This window comes from Clinocottus analis, unplaced genomic scaffold, assembly GCF_023055335.1.
Source record: "Clinocottus analis isolate CAN_PGR_092001 unplaced genomic scaffold, fCliAna1.0.p SCAF_17, whole genome shotgun sequence".
Taxonomy (NCBI): Eukaryota; Metazoa; Chordata; class Actinopteri; order Perciformes; family Cottidae; genus Clinocottus; species Clinocottus analis.
This window is the reverse complement of record NW_027175898.1, coordinates 9,930,467-9,951,020: the sequence shown is the minus strand read 5'-3', so window position 1 is coordinate 9,951,020 and position 20,554 is coordinate 9,930,467. Positions and strand designations below refer to the sequence as shown.

General features: G+C 42.1%; 1 protein-coding gene across 2 annotated transcripts in view; it reads right to left on the bottom strand.

Moving 5' to 3' along the window:
* rps6ka1 (ribosomal protein S6 kinase a, polypeptide 1) overlaps window positions 1–20,554 on the bottom strand; it is a 38,704-nt gene that overhangs the window by 2,101 nt on the left and 16,049 nt on the right. The window contains exons 1-20 of one of the 2 annotated variants that reach the window (XM_068579819.1): window positions 7,668–8,127; window positions 6,104–6,220; window positions 5,937–6,018; window positions 5,035–5,115; window positions 4,839–4,918; window positions 4,573–4,679; window positions 3,774–3,811; window positions 3,124–3,266; window positions 2,906–2,976; window positions 2,696–2,784; window positions 2,522–2,586; window positions 2,286–2,388; window positions 1,883–2,013; window positions 1,507–1,632; window positions 1,296–1,385; window positions 1,031–1,189; window positions 619–780; window positions 451–527; window positions 245–362; window positions 4–141 (exon numbers count right to left, since the gene is read on the bottom strand). In XM_068579819.1, coding sequence (XP_068435920.1) covers window positions 4–141; window positions 245–362; window positions 451–527; window positions 619–780; window positions 1,031–1,189; window positions 1,296–1,385; window positions 1,507–1,632; window positions 1,883–2,013; window positions 2,286–2,388; window positions 2,522–2,586; window positions 2,696–2,784; window positions 2,906–2,976; window positions 3,124–3,266; window positions 3,774–3,811; window positions 4,573–4,679; window positions 4,839–4,918; window positions 5,035–5,115; window positions 5,937–6,018; window positions 6,104–6,220; window positions 7,668–7,835 — 2,145 coding nt within the window. In that variant the 5' untranslated portion in view covers window positions 7,836–8,127. Of the gene's footprint in view, window positions 1–3; window positions 142–244; window positions 363–450; window positions 528–618; window positions 781–1,030; window positions 1,190–1,295; window positions 1,386–1,506; window positions 1,633–1,882; window positions 2,014–2,285; window positions 2,389–2,521; window positions 2,587–2,695; window positions 2,785–2,905; window positions 2,977–3,123; window positions 3,267–3,773; window positions 3,812–4,572; window positions 4,680–4,838; window positions 4,919–5,034; window positions 5,116–5,936; window positions 6,019–6,103; window positions 6,221–7,667; window positions 8,128–20,554 lie in introns of those variants that run through there. The other variant, XM_068579820.1, reaches the window with a different exon arrangement.

Here is a 20,554-nt window from a genome sequence, read left to right as displayed (position 1 = left end):
CACCTTGACCAGTTTGGGGTCCTGGTGTGGGAGCTGGCTGTTGGGTAGCTTGTCTCTATGGACGATCCAGGGATGTTTGAGGACCTGCTTAGCAGTCAGTCTCTGATGGGGGTCCACATGAAGCATCTTGGAAACAAGGTCCTAGATGGAGCAAACGTTAAATATATAATTGTGACAGAAGTAGACTGGAGTTATCTCTGGAGAACACAAGCACAGGAGCTGACAGGGAGATGTGTGGGTCTACCTTGGCAGCCTCGGACACAGTGTCCCAGTTGACTCCGGTCAGACTGAAGTGGCCATTGCCTATCCTGTTCAAGATCTCATTTGGGGTGTCCTCGGGCCCGTTGGCAAATGGAGTAAAACTGGTGGAAGAAAAGGAGACGGCGGACGAAGTGAGTTTGAAGAACAGTGAGAAACAAATCGGTTTAAGAAAAAGGTATTGCTACTCACCCAGCCAGCATGGTGTACAGCAAGACTCCCAGACTCCAGATGTCACATCCTTCATCATAGCCCTGACGCTTCAACACCTAGAATGACATTTCATTGAAGTCTCACGCCGTAAAAAACTTCAATTCAAAATTGTTCACGGCACGACACCGAAAAAGTGACTCTGCTAACCTCAGGAGCTACAAAGTTAGCAGTGTAGCACGGGGTCATCAGCAGGCCGTTGTTGGCGCGCAATTGCTTAGCGAAGCCAAAGTCGCAGATCCTGATGGACTCTGGATTCCCCGACTCGTCAACATAGAGGATGTTGCTGGGCTTCAGGTCTCTGTGCACCACCTGGAGCCAAACAGGAGGGAGTGATGAAGACAATACAGATAACAGAGGCACCACAAAGTAAAGCAACAGAAAACTGAATGAGATAAGATATTAATAAGGCTCATTGGGTCGTAATTCTACTGATTTGAACAGTAAAGTTCTCCGATATTTTAAAAAAGGGAAAGATTGGCTGTAGCCGATGGGCTGAAGTCAACTGTCATGCAGCGGTTTGGTCCCAAGGAGACATTATAGTGTGTCTCGTTGTCCTCACCCCCTGTGAGTGCAGGTACTCTGCAGTCTTGGTGATGGTGTGAAGCACAGCGCTGGCCTCTCTCTCCGAGAAGGATTTCTGTTTCAGGATGCGATCCAGCAGCTCTCCCCCACGCATGAGCTCCGTCACCATGAACACCTGCTTACCATTGTCGTACACCTGAGACAGAAGGATACACATTATCTTAACACTCACGGTGACACTCAGCACACTCAACGCCCACAGCAATTAATAGTGTGATAGCAGTGCATGCTTATATACTCACATCCTTCAGTGTTATGATGTTTGGGTGCTGTCCATATCGAAGAAGAATCTCAATCTCCTCAGAGGGGTCTGTACTGGTCTTCTCAATCATCTGTCATCACAATATATTTAATGATATTGCAGCTAGATCTATTTAGACAGCCGTAATTGTTGTGCATTTTCACATGATTATTTATTTTAATATGTGTGTGTGTGTGTGTGTGTGTTCGTGCCTTGACAGCGTATTCTGCGTTGGTGGCTTTGTGGATGCATCGTTTACAGACAGAGAAGGAGCCCATGCCGATGTCTTCCTTCAATATGTAGCCATCGCTGAACAGCAGATTCTTCCCGTGTAATTGCTGCAGAGGAAGAAGAGCGTGGTAAGTAAAGATGTGGAGGACCGACAGAGCTGATGAGGGAGAAACATAAAAATAATGACAGTCGCTCGCTGGTTGAAATACTGCTCCTCTTCATCTAGAAAATAGAGTTCATATCTGCGTTGTTAAGCCATTTGACTCCTTACACTCCTGGCACATTTGTCTTTTTTCCCCTCTTTCATTTGTCTTGAACTGGATCTCATTCTAGCCAGTTTAAATAAAGAAAAAACACCTGGACCACTGGGTGCTGCGGGGCTTTGACCGACTCCACCGAACCTTCCTCCTCCAACACAGTCGATGCAATAAAGCTGAAGCCTCTGAAGAGCTGGTGAGCTCCGGCACTGGGGGGCACGCCAGGGGAGTCTAGAAGATAAAGAGGAAGTCTAGTATTGTAAAAAAAGGGAGATATACGTTCTTGGAAGTGATGTTGTCAAATAAGCCATTGCGATAAACCACATTTTCAAGCTTTTTTCGTGGGTATTAATGTGTGCTGTGATCACAATTGTGTCTCTTTTAACAAAAACACATCCAGTGCTGCGACAGGAAACATACAATACTCCCAATGTAGTACTTTAAGGGAGGTAATAGACATGGAGCTAATAGTTAACAGCCAACATTCAGCTTTGACCTCTGACCTTTTGGGGTGCGGGAGGTGAACTCGGAATCAAAGTAGAAGGTGTCGTCCGGACGCGCCACCGCCGGTTTGAACGGAGGTTTTAATTCTCTTCTGAAGAGTTTCTAAAAGGAATAAAGGATTATTAATCACAGAGTAGTATTGTATAAGATTTTCCTCCCATAAAGATTGATTAATATTGCAAATGAATGTATTTGATACTGTGCATATATTCACATATCCTTAAACGTCACTCACATTCCAGTCTATAGTGGAGAAGAAACCATGCCGCTTGATCTCCTCCGCACCATCAGCGCATGATCCTGTAAAGAAACGTCTCGAAATCTCAACCAATAACAAACTTATGAGGAAACAGAGGTAAAGTGCAAGAGGTTGACATCTGTGAGAGACATTTTGTGAGTTGATACTAACCCAGTCTGTTGGTGGGGTTCCTCTTGAACAAAGCCCTGAGCAGAGACTGAGCCTCTGCACTCAGAAACTGAGGCATTCCCAGACGCGCCCTGCGGGGAGAGACGGCGGGCAGGACAAATTATTTCACCACATATCAAAATAAACGTATCTAATAGAAACCGTGTGTGTGTCTTCTGTGTTGGATTGTTTTGCCACCTCGAGTAAACTCACTTCAGAATCAGGCCCATGGTTTCTTTGCGGTCCTTCCCTTGAAACGGCAATGATCCAGTCAGCATCTCAAACTGGGACACAGAACATGCAACTGTCATCGACATGTACGCGCACATTTAACTGCAGAGACCATTCATGTTAAAGTTATCAGTTTAACATAGAAAGTCAAATATTGATATTAAAAGCTCAAATATTCTCATTAACATTTTCCTGCTTACCATTAGTACTCCAAAAGACCACCAGTCGGCGCTGTGGTCGTGTCCCTGCCTGTTCACGACCTCTGGTGCCATGTACTCAACAGTACCACAGAAGGAATAGGCTTTCTTCTCATGATCAATGGCTTCTTTACACAAGCCGAAATCTGGGAAACACACCACAAGACAAAGTCAGCACATCACAGCATCAAAGTGGAGCAACCCACTGTTGTGTGTCGTCTGTTATTATTTACAGATGCCACTTATTTGAACATGTTGAAGTGTCAATATACTGACATTGATAAAACAGCACATTCTTTACAGCTGTGGTCCCTGAGTAAAAGTTGTTATAATTGCCTCTCTCTAATCTTATGGCCACCTTTGGTTCAATGGTGGCCCGACCCGGGAGTAAATAAAAAAAGGCGGTGATTATGGATGACGATAGAGGTAGATAAGAATGTAATAATTAACTTAGGGGACAAGTACATGACCATATGGAGATATTTGGAGTCAGCATGATAAGGCTGTCACCCCACTGTGATTAATGAAGGTCAACGAGGTAAAGGAGAAGTGTGTGTGCGTGTGTATTTATTTGTGTGTGTGTATTTGTGTGTGTGTGTGTGTGTGTGTGTGTCCAAGAGAGGCCGAGTGTAAAGGAAGGAGCAGATCATCACCTGTGAGTTTGATGTGTCCCTCTTCATCCAGGAGAATGCTAAAAAGAAAACAGGGAAATGTTCAATAATGTGAACAATCAGTCTTCAAGACATCACGCACTGCTAATTCTGCTACTAATCTAATAAGAACCGTGACAATTTAAAAAGGTACTTGGATGACCTTTTGATTAGTAGCAGCGCTGTATACATGCACACCACAAGCATTAGGGGGGACTGCAGAGCAATGCAGATCTAAAATTAGCGGCAGTAATGGACCATGAAAAGTAAGCATGCCTCAATTTAAATATATAGAGAGGAAGAAGACCGCAAGCTGATAAAAACAATGCAGGGTTCACGATTAAAAAAAAGCGTTGCAAATGTTTAATGGAGGCAGGTTTGCGTTCAAAATGTTTGTTTGGCTTATCGGACACAAACAAAAGATTTTGATGAGGCATGATAACTATACACGGTTGAAGTGTGTTGAAAACTCCACTGGCTGCCTTAAAAGTCCAATGAAGAACGCTTCCTCCTCCTTACTGTATAACATTTTGTTTTCATTCCAAACACTGAATAGAACCGCCTTTGCTTTTCTTTCAGTTTCTTGGCTATTGAATGAATTATTAGATTACTGCACTTTGTCTGCATTGGCCATCAGTAAAAAAAACCTCCTCAACTGTCAAAGACTGTAAGTGAGGTCAGTGATGATGATGTCATCGTGGCATACATCCAGATGGTTTGGGATCCAATGGACATGGCTCATCAAATATGCATTTGTCTATGTACATGTTTCTGTGTGTTCCAAATGTCCATCTGCTCTTACTTTTCAGGTTTGAGGTCCCTGTAAATGATGCCCAGGCTGTGGAGGTGGTCCAGCCCCAATGCCAGCTCTGCGAGGTAAAACTTTACATCCTCCTCCGTGAACATCACCTGGGGAGGCACGGCACGGCACACAGACACACAGTGAATGAATAAATGAGGGAACAGCAGCACAAGAGTGAGACGATGTGATAAAAATGTGTGTCAAGCAAGATAAATGGCTGGACTTTTAGATCTTAGGCTGGCAAAACACCAACATATCACTCTCACCTCCTTGGAGAGTCTGGTGAAGAGATCTCCTCCTCTGAGAAAGTCAAGGATCAAATACAACTTCCCTTCGGTCTGGAATGCTACGAATACAAAGAGTTTCACTCAAATCTGAGCTAATTTAAATCAATAAGACAGGAGTGAATGCATTATGTTAAGTTTGGGAAGTAAAATGAAAGTGATGTTCAAGCTGACTCACCATAGTGCAGTTTGACAACAAATGGGTGGTTGACATCTGCGAGGATGTCTCTCTCCATCTTGGTTCTCACACGGTCTCTCACTGAAGAATGAATAAGAGCACATAGATACGCATGTAGTAAAGTAAACACCAATTTTCCCTTTACTCAATGTGGTTTGGTGATGGCATGGCCAAGACAAACATATTTGGTTTCTAGTCGGCTTCACATTAGAGGATCAATACTTTACTGAATTACAATGGAAGCGGCTGCTGGGCCATGCAGAAATTCAGCATGGGACTCTGTAAAAGCTGTTTACTGTATTCTGACTTAATGGTGAGCACAGGGAAACTGCACCACATCCGTTCGCGGGACCATGTGAACAAATCTAATGCTCGGATGTTTATAAAGGAAGATGAGACCACCTGTGTGCGAAAGTAAAACAAAAAACTGCAAGCTGTGGTTGTCTTACTGCATGTATGCTTACATACCTCGACTGTATGTCGTTCTCTACGAGTTACAGGAAAGGATACACCCTTTTATGTGAAACAGAGTGCACTGCCACTTTAACACAAACAATACAGACATCACAAAAGCAAAAGGGAAAGCAGACAGACTGAAACACACAAACGGCATGCAGACAACAATAGTGTAAGTAGTTGCAGCGTACAGTGAATGAAAGCATGTTGCTCCTGCTACTCTTTAAGAAGATAACGTGCAAAGGGTGGTCGTCCCGTGAGAGAACACTCCTTAGCCTCCCTCTGCAGTCAGGCCAATGTTAGATCCCTCTTTCTTGATTAAATTCACTACAATCAATACAATGATGAGCGAACATTTTGGGATAGGAGCATTTCTGACACACAAAAAAAGCCTTTTACGCTGTCCCGCTGTGATGAGATATTCAAGTAGCCCCAGGCTAAAGTACCTTTGAGTGTGGCCTTCTTGAGGACCTTCATGGCATAGAGCTGATTGGCATCGGGGTCGGTCACCTTTCGCACCAGGAACACCTACAATCACATCAGATAAGGGATTGAGAGTGTCGGAGTCCAAAGACCGATGTGAGACAAAGGGAGCAGCAGAGGCAGCGGTTACCTTGCCGAAGGACCCTTGTCCCAACACTTTGAGCAGTTCAAACTGAGAGGCATCAGCCTTCTCAGAGCCCTCCTTGACCACATGGGTGATGTTGATCTCCTTGATTTCTCCATCTTCCTGAAGAGTGCAACATGGAGAGGAAAAGTTAAAAACAAGGATACTGTTTGTTTGTAAGGATTGTGTGAAGGACTACAAGTGTCAAAGCTTGTTTGATTAGCAAAAAGAGAAGTTATTTTATAGGAGTGTCTTTTCCTGTTAACATGAAAAACGCTATAGAAAGAGGATGCGCCGTAAAAAGCGAGATGTGTGTGAAAGAATGTGCGATAACACCCGGTGATTCTGGTCAATGTGTTTTTTTTATAACAAGCAGTTTCTGGAAATGATTGCATGATGACTGCAAAATGACACATTTTAAACAATGCATTGTAAAATGCCCCCAGTTTTTCATGTTTTCAGACACACGTTGTATAACCTAGAAAGACTTTTGAGAAAATGTCTTAGGTTCTCGACACTGCGGACAACTCGACCACATGAACACACACTGCTGACCTGGTGTCAACCTCACCGGCAACTCGCCAACGCCCTTAAGAAAAACATGAACCACAAGTCTCTTTTTTGAGGCTGGCTATTTAGTTATCTGCAGTAATACTGTAGTCATGGTAAACACGATTAATTTTATTATAATTGATTTCCCTCTGGCCTGGAGGTTCACATCTACTTATGGAGTATCATTTCAAAAACCTGGGACCAGAAAGTAGGACATCTTGCCCGAGCCAGTATCTCTTGAATTTATCTTCTGCAGACACAAGATGCAACACACACACCTTCATCACGCATGCCAAATCATAGACGTGTCTAATCTTAGTCATGTACACAAGCAATTACCAAGTAATAATACCACATATTTACTGGATCCACCTCCTTAAACGTTTTGCTCCTTGCTGTTTGCAAAAAATAAAATGGATCACTTTGAGGCTTTAACTGGAACTTGTGATTGGCATGAAGTCGACAGTAAATTAATGTACAGCTATTTAAATTATTAATACATTAATCAGTAATTGAAAAAGCAAATGCAAAACTCTGGTTCTCTATCTTTGGCTACGAGTGTTCATTTACTGCTTTTCTCCATTTACAGATGTTTTTTAATTGAATGCCTTTTTGTTTTGGACTGTCGGTTGCACTTAATGAGCAAAATGTAAACATGTTTTCTTTAAAACCCACACAAATTGATCATAATCACACAAAACAAACATATCTATCAGAAAGCTAAAGTTTCAACAACAAACAGCCAACACCACAGGCCACTTCAGCCTGGGGCTTTATTTGAAAACAGGAAACCAGGCTTGGTTGAGCATGCAGCTTCTCAGCTGCACCTTGTTTCTACACAACCACAGACAACAACGAGGACCGAGCCACATTGACGCTTTGCAGCGTTTTCAAATCCCACTTCTGCTACTTCATTTAAAAATGACGATGCTCAACAACAACAACAACACAACGGCACTAACACCTCCCTGGAGACCATCACTTAACAAGATGCCAACATGAGGAGGAATCACTTTACCCTCCAGTGGTTCCTCGGCGCAGGTAAAGTGTCAGTGCTGTTGCAGGTCGCGGCCGTTGATCTGCAGCCGTTATCGTGTGCGGGGCTGCCGGCCAAGGCTTTGTCCTTTTTGAACAGGTAGAGGGTAAGCAAGCGGCTCAGGTTGAACTTTCTCTTGTCCTTTTCCATCTCGGCGTTACGAAAGCCTCTCCATCATCCTCCTCCTCCTCATGTCCGTGAGAAGGCGAACGCCGCTCTAACTCACATAAATCACCTTAAACCTTACCTCATCTCCCCACGAGCTCACTTTAAACTCATCTGTGCACTCATGTTAGGATTAGTTCTGTTGTCATCGAGTAAATGTGGAAAAATCCCTCAGCCCCGTTCCCTTTAGCTGTTCCCTCTGCAGGGGCCTTCAGCTATATATTTCTATTAACTTTTCATCTTCACTTCCATTAGTCCTCCTGTCCTCCCTGTCCTCATTGCTCTCTCTGTGCTGGTCCGATTAGCCCTCTGTGTCCTCAGTGACTGACTGCAGCTGAAGTCAACTGGAACCAAATGGGGCAGGAAGGAAGAACCTGCTCTTATTCTCACAGTCCTGCACTCAACAAGTCTCTCACACACACACACACACACATCTGCAGCCAAGAGAGACACTAGACACTGTGTGTGCGTGTGCGCGATGGATTCATATCGAGACAATACAAACAAAGAGAGTTGGAAGTAAGTAGTCACAGATAATCATACAATTTGTCACTACCTGTGATTCCTGTCTTTTGTCTAAAAAAATAAATAAAGAAGGTTGCCCTGTATTCTACTACTCTTTACCCACAATTCAACTGTAGTTGAAGCTGGAGGACCTGGGGAGGTATAGGCAGAGAGAGGATGAGGTGTCCCCTCTCAGTGTTAAGACGATTCAGGCGACCCCGACTGTGGAAAGGCATGTCCCTCTCTTCCATTTTGTTGTAGTCTATTCCTGCTTACCCTGTCTCTTAAAACAGCTCTCACCGGTCATAAGTGCCTTTGTACTTTTTTCCTCCTCCATCCGTCTTTCACTTTATTGCTCTTGTGCAGTAAATCCTCTTCACTAAAAGAGAATGGGCTGTTACACATCCATGTAAATACAGAGCATGAGTCAACTTCTCGCTCGAAGAGTATAGCATGACCAAGCAGTCAGCAGACCTCCGTTTCTCATTACACTGCAGTCCCGACGAGCAATAGGTGGTTTTCAACAATTTTGCAATTGCTGAATTGAAGTTCCAGAGGACAGAGACACAAAAATGCAAAAGTGTGTTTGCCTGACCAAGATAAAATGCAGATATGTTTTTGTAAACGACAGCCTGAGTGTGTTTGCTGCAGATTGCTTTGATATAGAGCAGCTGTGCAGTAGAAGTGGTCAGAGCTTACCGTGACTCTATTATTGGCAAATTCCCTCTCTATCCAGGTGATATGAGACTTGTTCTGAGAGGGGAGGATGGTTGTGTAGTACGTTAACATAGGTTATAGAGAACATTCCTGTATTAAGTCAATTTCAATACAAATGAAATACAAAAAATACAGATGTACCGGACACAAATCCTCGCAGGCACAACTCACAAAACACATTCTTGCACACATACACACATACATGGTCAGAAAAGGGCTTAATAGTGATGGTAGCCACACTAGTGACAGGAAACTTCTCTTTCCTCCTTGTTCTTACTTCCTCTTTTCTATAACCGATCTCGTTTCCTTCCAGCTAGATAATTTACAGTTTCTGCGAGCAGCGGGGAGCTGGATTTCCAAGTATGACAGCTGTTTGGAGAAATGTAGAATTTCACCAAAGTCATTTGACTGATTACACATAATTGTGTTTAAGAATTTCTAGGAATGAAACCGTCTCTGCACATCAAAAAGGTTTGGATGAACTGCTTGAATGTTATAGTGTTCATATGAATATTTAGTGGATCAATGCACATGCTGAACACAGGCATGCCCAAACAAAGTGAGTTCCTGGATTACCACTGCCTTAAGTAGCGATTATACATTAAAAGAAATAAAAAAGGACAGAAGTTGGTGTTTCAATGAACCAACACAACTCAGCATGTGTATAGGGTTATAGGAGGCGGTGGAAAATAAGTCCTCTTGCATTTCTCTCGGGCAGCTTAGCGTCATTTCTACCCACAAAGCAAACCTTCCCCTTCCACCCCTCCAAAAATACCACACAACCACCCACACCCCTGCCTGAAAGTCCCACGTCCTCAAACACATCTTTCACCTCAGCACCACCCATGCTCGAAACATCGACTTGAGGTTAAGGACAAACTAACATGCGCAAAAGCGACCACTTGCCTCTCGTGTGCAACGGGTTTTGGTACGGAATATGAGCCTCCACATGTCCAGATATGTCCATGTCACTGGTGTCAGTGACTCTCTGCGACATGCACGGTCTTACAAATAGAGGCGCACAGCATCTGCGTCAGAGTTAGCCAAGACTTTTAGTGTGCAATACCAAAATGACAGACACACAAGCATACAATAATAGGAAGTACAGATTAAAAAAAAAAAAAAGGCTTAGAGATTGAAGGAAATGTGTACAGAGCTGCGGGAAGTGGTATGAGGAAAACACAGCAACACTGTTGCCGGAGCACAGAGCAATTCCAGACAAGTCTACTCAGCTCCTTCATTTTGATGTAAAGTTGAACAAAACAGAGCTTCACTCTACATAATTAAGCACTCCGTATGATTGCACGAGCCTCTGTTGGCAACCACAAGAGTTCGCGAGAAGGGGAGGAAATGGATTGCATGATAAGGCATGCCGTCAAGAATCAGATTTCTGAGACAATGACAATCCGGTTTGAAGTTAGCATTGTCCTTTGAATTTCCTCTGCGTAAATGCATTCTTTGAAATTAAAAGTTGTCTGCAAGTTAGAACTTGGACCGTCAGTAACTGGCATCTTTCCGACAGCTAGAAATCACATGTGCCTTCTGCCAGACCAACATGGTGTAATGGTCTTTGCTAAACACAAGGGGCCAGTGCAAGTCTACAGCCAGTCCAGTGCTCCAAAGAAGAGCGCAAAGAAGAGACAAGAGCTTTAGCCAAGTAAGGGCATGTTCACATTGTTAGCACATGCCTCCTCCACTGTTGGATCTGACAGTGATTACAACAAAGCAGACAAAAAGTGGGGTCGATGAGGAGCATGTGGGAGGAGACAGAGAATAGCATGCTGTACATACAGCTGACCAATCATAGCAAGTTAAAGCCCTGTGACAGCCATGTCTTGTCCTGACCTCCCCCTGCCCTTACGACAATGAAGATTAGAAGAGTAAGAAGATTGAAGAGCTGAAAGCATGAGACAATTACAGTATTTATCTCACAGAAGCCTCTCGTCTTCCCTGGAAAATTAAGCAGGAGCAGCATCTGCACGGTTTCAAATGCACGACAGCTCTAACTGTTGGAAAAATTGAGAAAGTCCAGAGTGGGAGACAGCATAAACAAGTAGTGTACATGGAGGGAGACTCATAGTCCAAACATCCAACCAACCAACCAACCAACCAACCAAGCTTCAGCCTCATTGCTATAAAAACAGATGTCCTACAATAGACTTTGTGTGTCTGAGCAGACACACAATGAGAAAACACTGCACAACTTAGCTGCAGCACCTTGACTATGAATGTGACTTTATGATGACTTAATTAGAACTGAAGCGTAAAAGCAAATAGTAAATGTTTGAAGCAATTATTCACTGATCGAATGGTAGCAATCTACTAATACTTTCTTTCATACTTTAAAGATAATTAATTTTAAAAAAGCTGGTTGTTTTACCTTCATCAGAGTGACACTTGATTTGGCTTTTGTCCACATACCTCCTGGATAATAAACCAAACAAGTCTATGAACAATTTACTAATTTGTAACGTGATAGACTGCATAAAAACAATGTAGATAACAATGTAGATTAAACCACCTGTTTAATTCCTTTTCAGTGAGTCAGTGTGCCTTTGTTCAGAGCCGTGTTGGGTGCCTGAACGTGTCCAGAAATGTGCGCAGGCGGGCACCCAAATCGGTCAGGGGAGAGGCAAGAATGTCTCCCTCAGTTTGTATCAGTCTGAAATTCTTCCCTCCATACCCCTTCATCATCTCTGAAGGCAGGGCTGCTATATCACGGTGGGCAGGGCTGACTCATCCATTCAGTTTGTTGCTTTCCTGTTCATTATCCGTCTGTTCCTACAACGCACCTTCTTTCTACTTTGCCAAAAAGTCTCTCCGCCTGTCCATCTTCATGGTCCATTCTTCATTCCTGTCCCATTCAGTCTTTCACTTGCCCCCGTTGGCCCCCTTTGCAGGCCGGTACAATACAAAAGGGAAGTGGTGGAAAGAGGGAAGGAAGGAGTGGGAAGAGGCAGCGCTGCAGCTGGACAGTCATCCAGTCCCAGCGCAATCCTCAGACATCCCAGCATGGTGCTTTAATACTAGCTTAGCCTGGGGCCGGCCCAATGAGAACCGATTTAAAGGATGTCATAAAAGACAAATGGAGAAGAAATAAAAAAGTGTAGGTTCCGACTGAATGAGAACAAAAGACTAGCAGCCCAACAAAGACTTATAGTATTAATCCTTTACTACTTAACGTGATTATCTCTGTCATTGCCAGTGCTGTTATCCCACAAAAATAGACAAAACAAAGAGAAAATTTAGTAGAATAAGAAAGATGGTGTGTGTGACGTCAGTATGAGCAATGCCTAGAATACAAGTGTTTATTGTGGAATCAGTGCTTTAGCGCATAACATTAGTACAAAAACAGAGACATGTAGATACACAAGAAGACAAGGAAAAAGGTCATTAGCTTTGAAAGGTGGTTTATGACTATAGTCACGAGTTTGTCTGTCACTGTTGAGGGACAACATATTTTGATCCTTGACTTGTTGGTAAAGGGTACCTGTGGAGTTAATACTCATCCTTTAACAGACCATCTGTTCATCTGCTCATCCAATTACAGCAACATGGCAACTTCACACACTAAAACACACATTCAACTGTATCTAAAACCACTACACTGACCAAATACCAATGTTTTATGAGCAAGATCTCTTGACTAGCACAGATGCTAGTTTTATAGGAAATGCTATGGATGAGTTATAAGGTTGATGTTACAGGATTAGCACAGATGCTACAGGAAATCCTGTGTCGGCATATGAACTATTAATATCCCCAGCAAGGATGGGAGTAAGATGATAGGCAGTTCAGTGCTGGGCCAGTTGACATGAGGCCTTAATGGCCTTGTGTAATATCCACAGTGGAAGCGACATCAATAAATAAATAAAAAAGGGACAGAAATGGAAGATGGAGTAAGAGAATAAAACAAGAGGGCTAGAGAATATGCCGAATACAGCGTCGAGATTGGCTTTACTATATACCTCAATATTGATATTGCGAAGATGTTGAACTATTGGTGCATTCACCATATATTTACACAATTACATTTTTGTAATAATCAGTAATCTGGATGTTATGATTAAGTCTATAAAGGGAAACCATCGAAAATATTCACATCACGTTACTGCCGCCTTTAAAACCAGGAAAAGATAACATTTAGGCCACTACAATATTACAATATCCAAAATGATATCTAGTCTCGTATCCTAGAATCCATGTAATATTAATGTATTGCCCCTACTAGATAATGGCAAAGATAGATTAGACAGAGGAAGTAAAGAAAGAGAGGATGCTGATAATTTAAACAATGAGGTCATCAGAGATAAAAGCTAAGCTGGCTGAACACAGTGGAAACGTGTAGCACTCTACATCCCCATTCACAGAACCGAACAGAGCCGCACGCACACTCACTTCTTTTGGTCAACCATCTCTAATTTCTCTTACCTAACCGTTCCCACTCTCATAGTTTAAACTCTTCACACCAGCCACAGCAGCCTAAAAAAAGCAGCTTCAGATCTCAGTCAATACTTCCTGCTTCCTCCCTCTCATGGTTCTCCTCTTTCCTTAAATATCAACCCGACCTCTTGCCAAAAATACAAACTCAAAACACACATGGGCATAAATCAAAACACCTGGCATCGGCATCCTTCCTGAACTTAAACACTATTCATAACCTCGGGCAATGTTCCACAACACGACCGACTATCAGTCTTTTTCATGTATAAACTCCACCAACCTCAACTCTTGAGATGGAAGATGTATGATACATATTTCACCAGCAGACATTGCCACCAAGACACTTTTATTCTTCTCCATTGAGGCCAAATAAGTGAAAACTATCTCTTCCTGTTTGTAAAACTTAGCTTGTCCAAATTTTGACCAAAATGTCACTGTCATGCGCCCCATGAAATATAAAGAGACATCTGATGGATTTAAATGGAGAAAACATGAGCATGTACGTTGACTTAAGGATGGAGTCCATGTACTAAAAGTTTGAAGAAATAGTGAAGTCTTCTTTTAATTCATCAAAAAAAGCTCTTTGTGGTAGTGTTCTACTTTTAAATGGCTCAAAAAGAAAGAATCATAACATCTTTAATGATAATTAACTGCAATTCTGTAGCGCTGAGTGGCACTGCAGAGATTTGTAAATTCTCGATGGGTTCATCACTTGGAGCGACTAATTTTACACTACACAGTCATTTGACCCATGTTATATAATTAAATTCATGCAGATTTTAATGTCTGAAATAAATAAGATGTTCTCCTTGTTACACAGAAAAAATTAGCTTGCGGATGTTGCTCAATTGAGTTTGGATTTGGACTTTTTTGTAATGTATTTTTTCTTTTTAGAATTGAATGAAGATGAATTGTTGAAAACAGAAGTTACAAGCATCCGGCTGCTTTTTGACCATGTCAGACTACGTTAAATCAGTTTGGATAAAATCCATCCTGAAGCGCAGAAGAGTAAAACCAGTAAAGAAGTTGACATTCAGGTGAGTATGAGATGAGAAACAACATAATTTCTTCATCAATAAATCAGATATGTGTTTTTAATCAGCTAATTTGTAAATAAATGTAATAGACTATAAAATATGTTGATATTATAATTTTGGATTTCTTGTAAAACCTACACATCTGACACTAGTGCCATGGAAACAAAGGTCAAGGTTATATGCTCCTGGTAAAACTAGTCGAGGAACAGATGAGCGAGAGGACAAAACAAGACAGACAGAATACACAAATGCAAGAACTAGGAAAAATAAATCAACAAATTGAAGTAAAAAAAAAAAAAAGAATGCAGCAGAGGTTTTATTAAATCAAGAGAGAAGAAAGGGAAGATAAAACAAACACCATCAGCATTCATATTAATGAGATGTAAAGGATGAGAGGAACCGGTCGGAACATTTTCCTCAAGCGACCCCGAGAGGAAAATGCAAGAAACTATGGCAACTGTGTCTGTCTCCATCTCCCAGCATCCTCTTTGTTTGATAAGAGGTGTTACAAGAAGCAAGGACACACAAACCAAACACTACCGACCCCCCCAACACACACACACCTACCTTTTAGGTAACATTTTCCAGCTTCCATCTCCACAAAAACAGTACTTTTGTGCCATCATACTCTACTTTAATATGCAAATTGACACCAGAATCCTCTTCAAACCAGCCATGCGCCATGAGAGTGAAGTCTAAGTTATATATGATGGTGGCCTTTAAAGGTCGGCAATGGAGCTTGTGTCTCCAAAATCACAGACCTTTCAGATACACACACACACGCACACACACACACACACAGTGGATGATTAATGGGACTGATTCTGTGATTATAGCCCTGTGTCATTGCTACTGTACTAGTGTGTGTGTGTGTGTGTGTGTGTGTGTGTGTGTCAGTGAGTGCTGGAGTGTGTTTTGTGCATGTGTGTGTTGAGTCAAACCAATATATGAATGAAAATCCTTCACAAGAAGCTTGGTGAAGAGTGAGTGTTGGTGTGTGTGTGTGTGTGTGTGTGTGTGTGTGTGTGTGTCATAAACCTTTTTTCTTTCTGGCAGCACAAGTCACAATCAGGGCTTAGCGACGGCAAGGACACTGTAACCATGACAACTAGGCCCATAGCAGCTATGAATGGGTGGAGGAGGGGATGAAGTAAATACATGGATGGATCAAAAGTCTGAGGGGCATCTGGTTCAAGTCAAATATGTTTTTAGTGTGTTCAGGGATGAAGAAACACACTAATGTTTGAACTTGTGTTGCTCGGAGCACAAGTACAGTCCGGCAACATCCAACTAAAAGCCTTCTTAGGTTTTGTCCTTGAAGTCACTCCTACGTCTACATCAGTCTGGCTGAACACACATTATGACACTGTAAATAATTAAAAAAGAGAAATATGCTTCATTTTTGTTTTGTTATTTTAAGCAACGATCCATCTGGTAAAAGGACTTTGCTGAGTTTTGGGAAGTTTCTAAACCAATAATGGAATATTCAGTCCAATATTAAAGATGTCACAGTTCATACACTTTTATATGAATATATATGTGTATACATATAAATTGTTACTGTCTCCCTGCTTGTGTTTCTTGCCATGTTGAACATGGTTGTAGTGACGTCGCTGTGTATCCAGAACCCAAACCAGGACTTTGGTGAATAGTGAATTCAATGACGACAGAAATTAGGCCCAAACTACAAAAATAGGACTTCAATGAACCAGAATAGTCCTTTAATGATCCCTTCTGGCAAACATGCATGATTTGGAATCATTTGAAAAACTCTTGATGGAGCCGAGAGACAGTTAAACATTGTCCCATGAAAACAGAGCGCGGTTAAGTGAACTGCATCGCTGCTGGGCCGAGTGCTGGAACAGAGGTTACACTGTGGACAACAGGAGATTTACAGCCCTCTTCTAGCACAGAGGCAGGCTGGGTAATTGGGCTGTAAACCATGCCCCTGTGTGTGCGTGCGTGTGCGTACGTCGCCGTGCGTGTGTGTCAGTCAACCAGCAGACCAAGCCACCTAAACTACTACCGCCGTCAACATCAGTTTCTGTTGATGATGAACTCAGATAAGAGGATAGCACTTGACAGGCGCTTCAATCAACCACTACCGACCCCCCCAACACATTACACACACACACATACACACACACCCCCCCCCCGCCCCCCGGGCCTGCAGAAGCAATCCTAACCAGGTCTGATAGCGACTGCAAAGAATAAAGAGCCATTTTAATTTGTAATTTGTTTTAAAACCTTCTGGAAAGGCTCAATTAACTTTCGGCAAAAACACAACTCAATGACTCACAATTGATAAGACGTGAACGGTGGTGTGTATGTAGGCTTTTGTTGCGTGTGCCTGCATGGAGATAAGCCGAGGTAATAGATTTTATTTTTTATTGTAAGATAGAGTGTGTGTTCGCGCGCGCGTGCGTGCGTGCGTGCGTGTGCGTCAGAGCAAAGTTCACCCGGCTGGCGTAATAAAGCTGATTTTCCATTCCACACTTGTGTTAACCGACTAACTTGGCATGCAGGAGGACGAACACTAAAAGGTTGTTTATGCATAACAGATGAAACAAATGCGGCTCAGACGATTCACAAAAAGCTATTGATTTTCCAAACGCCATTCAATGGATTGAAGGCTTCACAATGTTTTTGCCAGACTTTGTGTGACCTTGCTGGAAAAACAAACATTTCAGGATGTGACAAAAGGTGTTCAGTCTGAGCCGATTTAAGGCCGACGCTCCACAGAAAGGGAATAAGTATTGGCTCAGAAACTTTTCCAGAACAAAAGCTAACCGGATAGAAGGGGGCAGGACAGTCAAGGACGCCGGCTTAACCAATCATTAAATAAGCCGGCTTTATCTGGACTACACGACGTGATGATCTATGAGACCGTAGTGCTGATGCAGGATAAGAGAGGAGAGGAAGAGAAGAAGAGGAGGCTGTCCTGGAACGTACGGAGTAACATGACGACAGAGGGCATCTTCAAGCCTCGGTGGCTTTTCTCATTTAGGAGGGTGGGTGGGTGCGTTTGTGTGTGCGTTTGTGTGTGCGTCATCAGGGTCCCCTCCCTGTCGTCATCTAAAGTGCTGCTGCTGCTGCTGCTGCTGGAAGACCAGACCGGAGGCCACTCAATGCGGCACTTTGACAGAAACCAGAGGATGTTTCCACTTCTTGTAAATCGCCACGATTTGTAGCGTCTGATCAACCGAGAATTGAAGGCAATAAGTGGCGGGTCTGGTTGTTCCACGTCAGCCTGCTTGCAAAATAATCAAATGAGCCGGGCATCGCTTTTCATAGCAAGTCTAAAAAATGAAAAGAGGTAACAATTGGGCTGCAACTGCCCGGGCTAAGATTAATCTGCTTATTATTTTCTTGATTGATCCATCAATAATTTTGTTGAGAATATGTCAAATATTTAAAAACAAAGATTGCATCTTCCAGGGGCCCAGAGGGAAGTCTACAAATGTGATACCAAAAGAAAAAAATCTTAATATAGTCACTTTAGCCCTTTCTTGTTTTGAAATGTGATTTGTCAATATTATACATGTTCTGCCAAACGACTGATCATTTAATCATTTCAGGTCTTGTTAATGCACTTCTCATTAATATTAACAACGGAGTGTCTCGTTTAATTTAAAGACTGAAAAATGTATATAAATCATACACATAAAATCAAATCTGACAAACGATGATGAAATGGTAAAGCAATCTAGGATGAGCTAAAGATGTATTTCTACTGTCGAAAGTTCAAAAGTTCTGATGGCACTTTATAATCAACTTACTATCTAGAATCAGTAAAGCATGAGTAAACACTTAATTCATCATTTATAAAGCGTTGTCTCAATAAGTGTTTACTTATGCTTTACTAATGCTAAATGGTGTGTAGTTATTATAAAGTGCTACCAATGTTCTTTATGGAAAGAGAAAGTCGTTTCCTTTAATCAAAGATTTTATTTTGACTTATCAGAGATGTTACACACTTCAGAAACACAGTACACATCCTTTTGCAGAGAAGTCCATTTTGGTGGGTGGAAATTTGATGGCGTATTGGTGATGCATCGGTTTACATATTTTACAGTGGACACGTTTATCTTCTTTTGCTTGACCAACAATAAAAACACTTGATCCGTGGATTAGGTATGAATGAGGACAGAACATTTAAATAAAGCACCAAGATGCATTTCATTTACTAATCCTTGCATTTTCGTGCCATAATCCTGGTTTATTCAACCTCTCTTCTCTTGTGAAGGTGTCTCGTTGAGAAAGAGGAGACGCGCTCTTGTTCTGAACAGACATGTGCAGATCATCTGTGAGAACTATCACACCTCGTCAATTCATGAGTCAGCACCTGTGAGACATTTTTAAAAAGACATATCTGAGCGTGGTTATGTTTTGCGGTATCAGCTTCAAACAACAATCTTAATCCTCCCAGGATCACAAACCTTTCACTCCCTGAAATCAATATTAGAGTGAGTTCTAGTGCTCATGTTTATAACTACATGTATATAATTAACTTGCCAACAGATGCAGTTTAATTGCTCTCCTCTCAAGCAGCACGTACTAAATAAGCGTGATCATGACTTCATTCAGACTGCTAGCAGCCACTTCCCTCTTCGTTAGTGCCTCTTGTATCCATTCACCTATTTATTAGACTCTCAGGAGATCATTAATTAGTTTCAATGCCGATTTCGTCAACACTAGGATACGTAAACAGCTCTACAAAGATAGAGCTATACAAATATGGAGTTTAAAATAGACAAAAATACAATGCACATGCTAACCATGTTTGTTTGTATTCTATAGTACTTCCCTCTGTCCAACATCAGAATATTAACACTAGTAGTATAGTAAAATCGTTCACAGCCTTTTAACAGCAGCAGCACACGCTCCATTAACATTCCAAACTTAATTGAAGGGAGAAGAAAAACCCTATTAATGTGCTTGTTGAATTATTAAAATGATGTCCTGTGAGAGCAGAGTGGAGAGCCGAGTATGTTTAGTGAAAGACAGATATATACAGGATAAGTGAAGCCATGTTACTATACTAACACAAAAGGTGAGATACAAACACCTCATGCTCAAACTAAAGAAATGTACACCACTTTTTATGCCCCGAGTCCAGTTAAAGCCACTGAGTGCAGAATTTGATCATTTTAGACTTTGGTGTCCCCTAGTGGACGTATCAAAAACTGCCAAACTGCATGACGCTGCACACAAATTGACTGAAAGTCACACAATCTACACGAATCTGTTCTCTTAAAAGAATGCTTGAAATGAGAAAAGCGTTAAAATTAAAAGTATCAAGTATCAAACTCGTACTGTGTCTTTGTGTCCGACTGGTCTAATAACTTTGATGAGGTTAGATATTCAGACTGCACTACAAACGGACACATTAATCTCTAAATCCAATTTCATGAAAACACAATCCTGATATTTCATCAAAATAACAGAAAAAACTATTTGCATAATCTGAAAAATAAGAATGTTATAAAAACTGCCGTATTCTTTTAACATTAGGAACAATTATGATGTAAATTGCGTTGTGCATGCTCGCCCTTGGGTGTATCCAGTATATGAACAGCTCTCTGCTTATTACGGCGCTCGTTAACGAGCATCTCATCACACACCCAGGAAATGAAAGTAGGTGCTGAAGAATGAAGGGTCATTCCACCAAGGGAGGAAAGGGAGACAAAGCAACAATAGCGGTCGTAGGGGGGACTGCAAAGAGAACATTATCCTGCCCAACAGTCATTTCAGTGGAGCTGACAGTGACTGCGATGCATCTAGTGAGTGAGAAACAACGAGCAGTCCAACAGACACAAACGTTTTTTTCGCTGTGGCTGTCGGCTGCCTCCGAGGCGTCCCGTCTCAAAGTGTGATCCGAGCTCTCCAGCTGACTGCAAAGCAATACTATAAAACACGCAAATCCCAGAGCTCACACCCTGCTTACTAGTCTTACTGGCTGTCAGGTTGTCATGCGAGTGCTGCAACCACACATCTGCGATG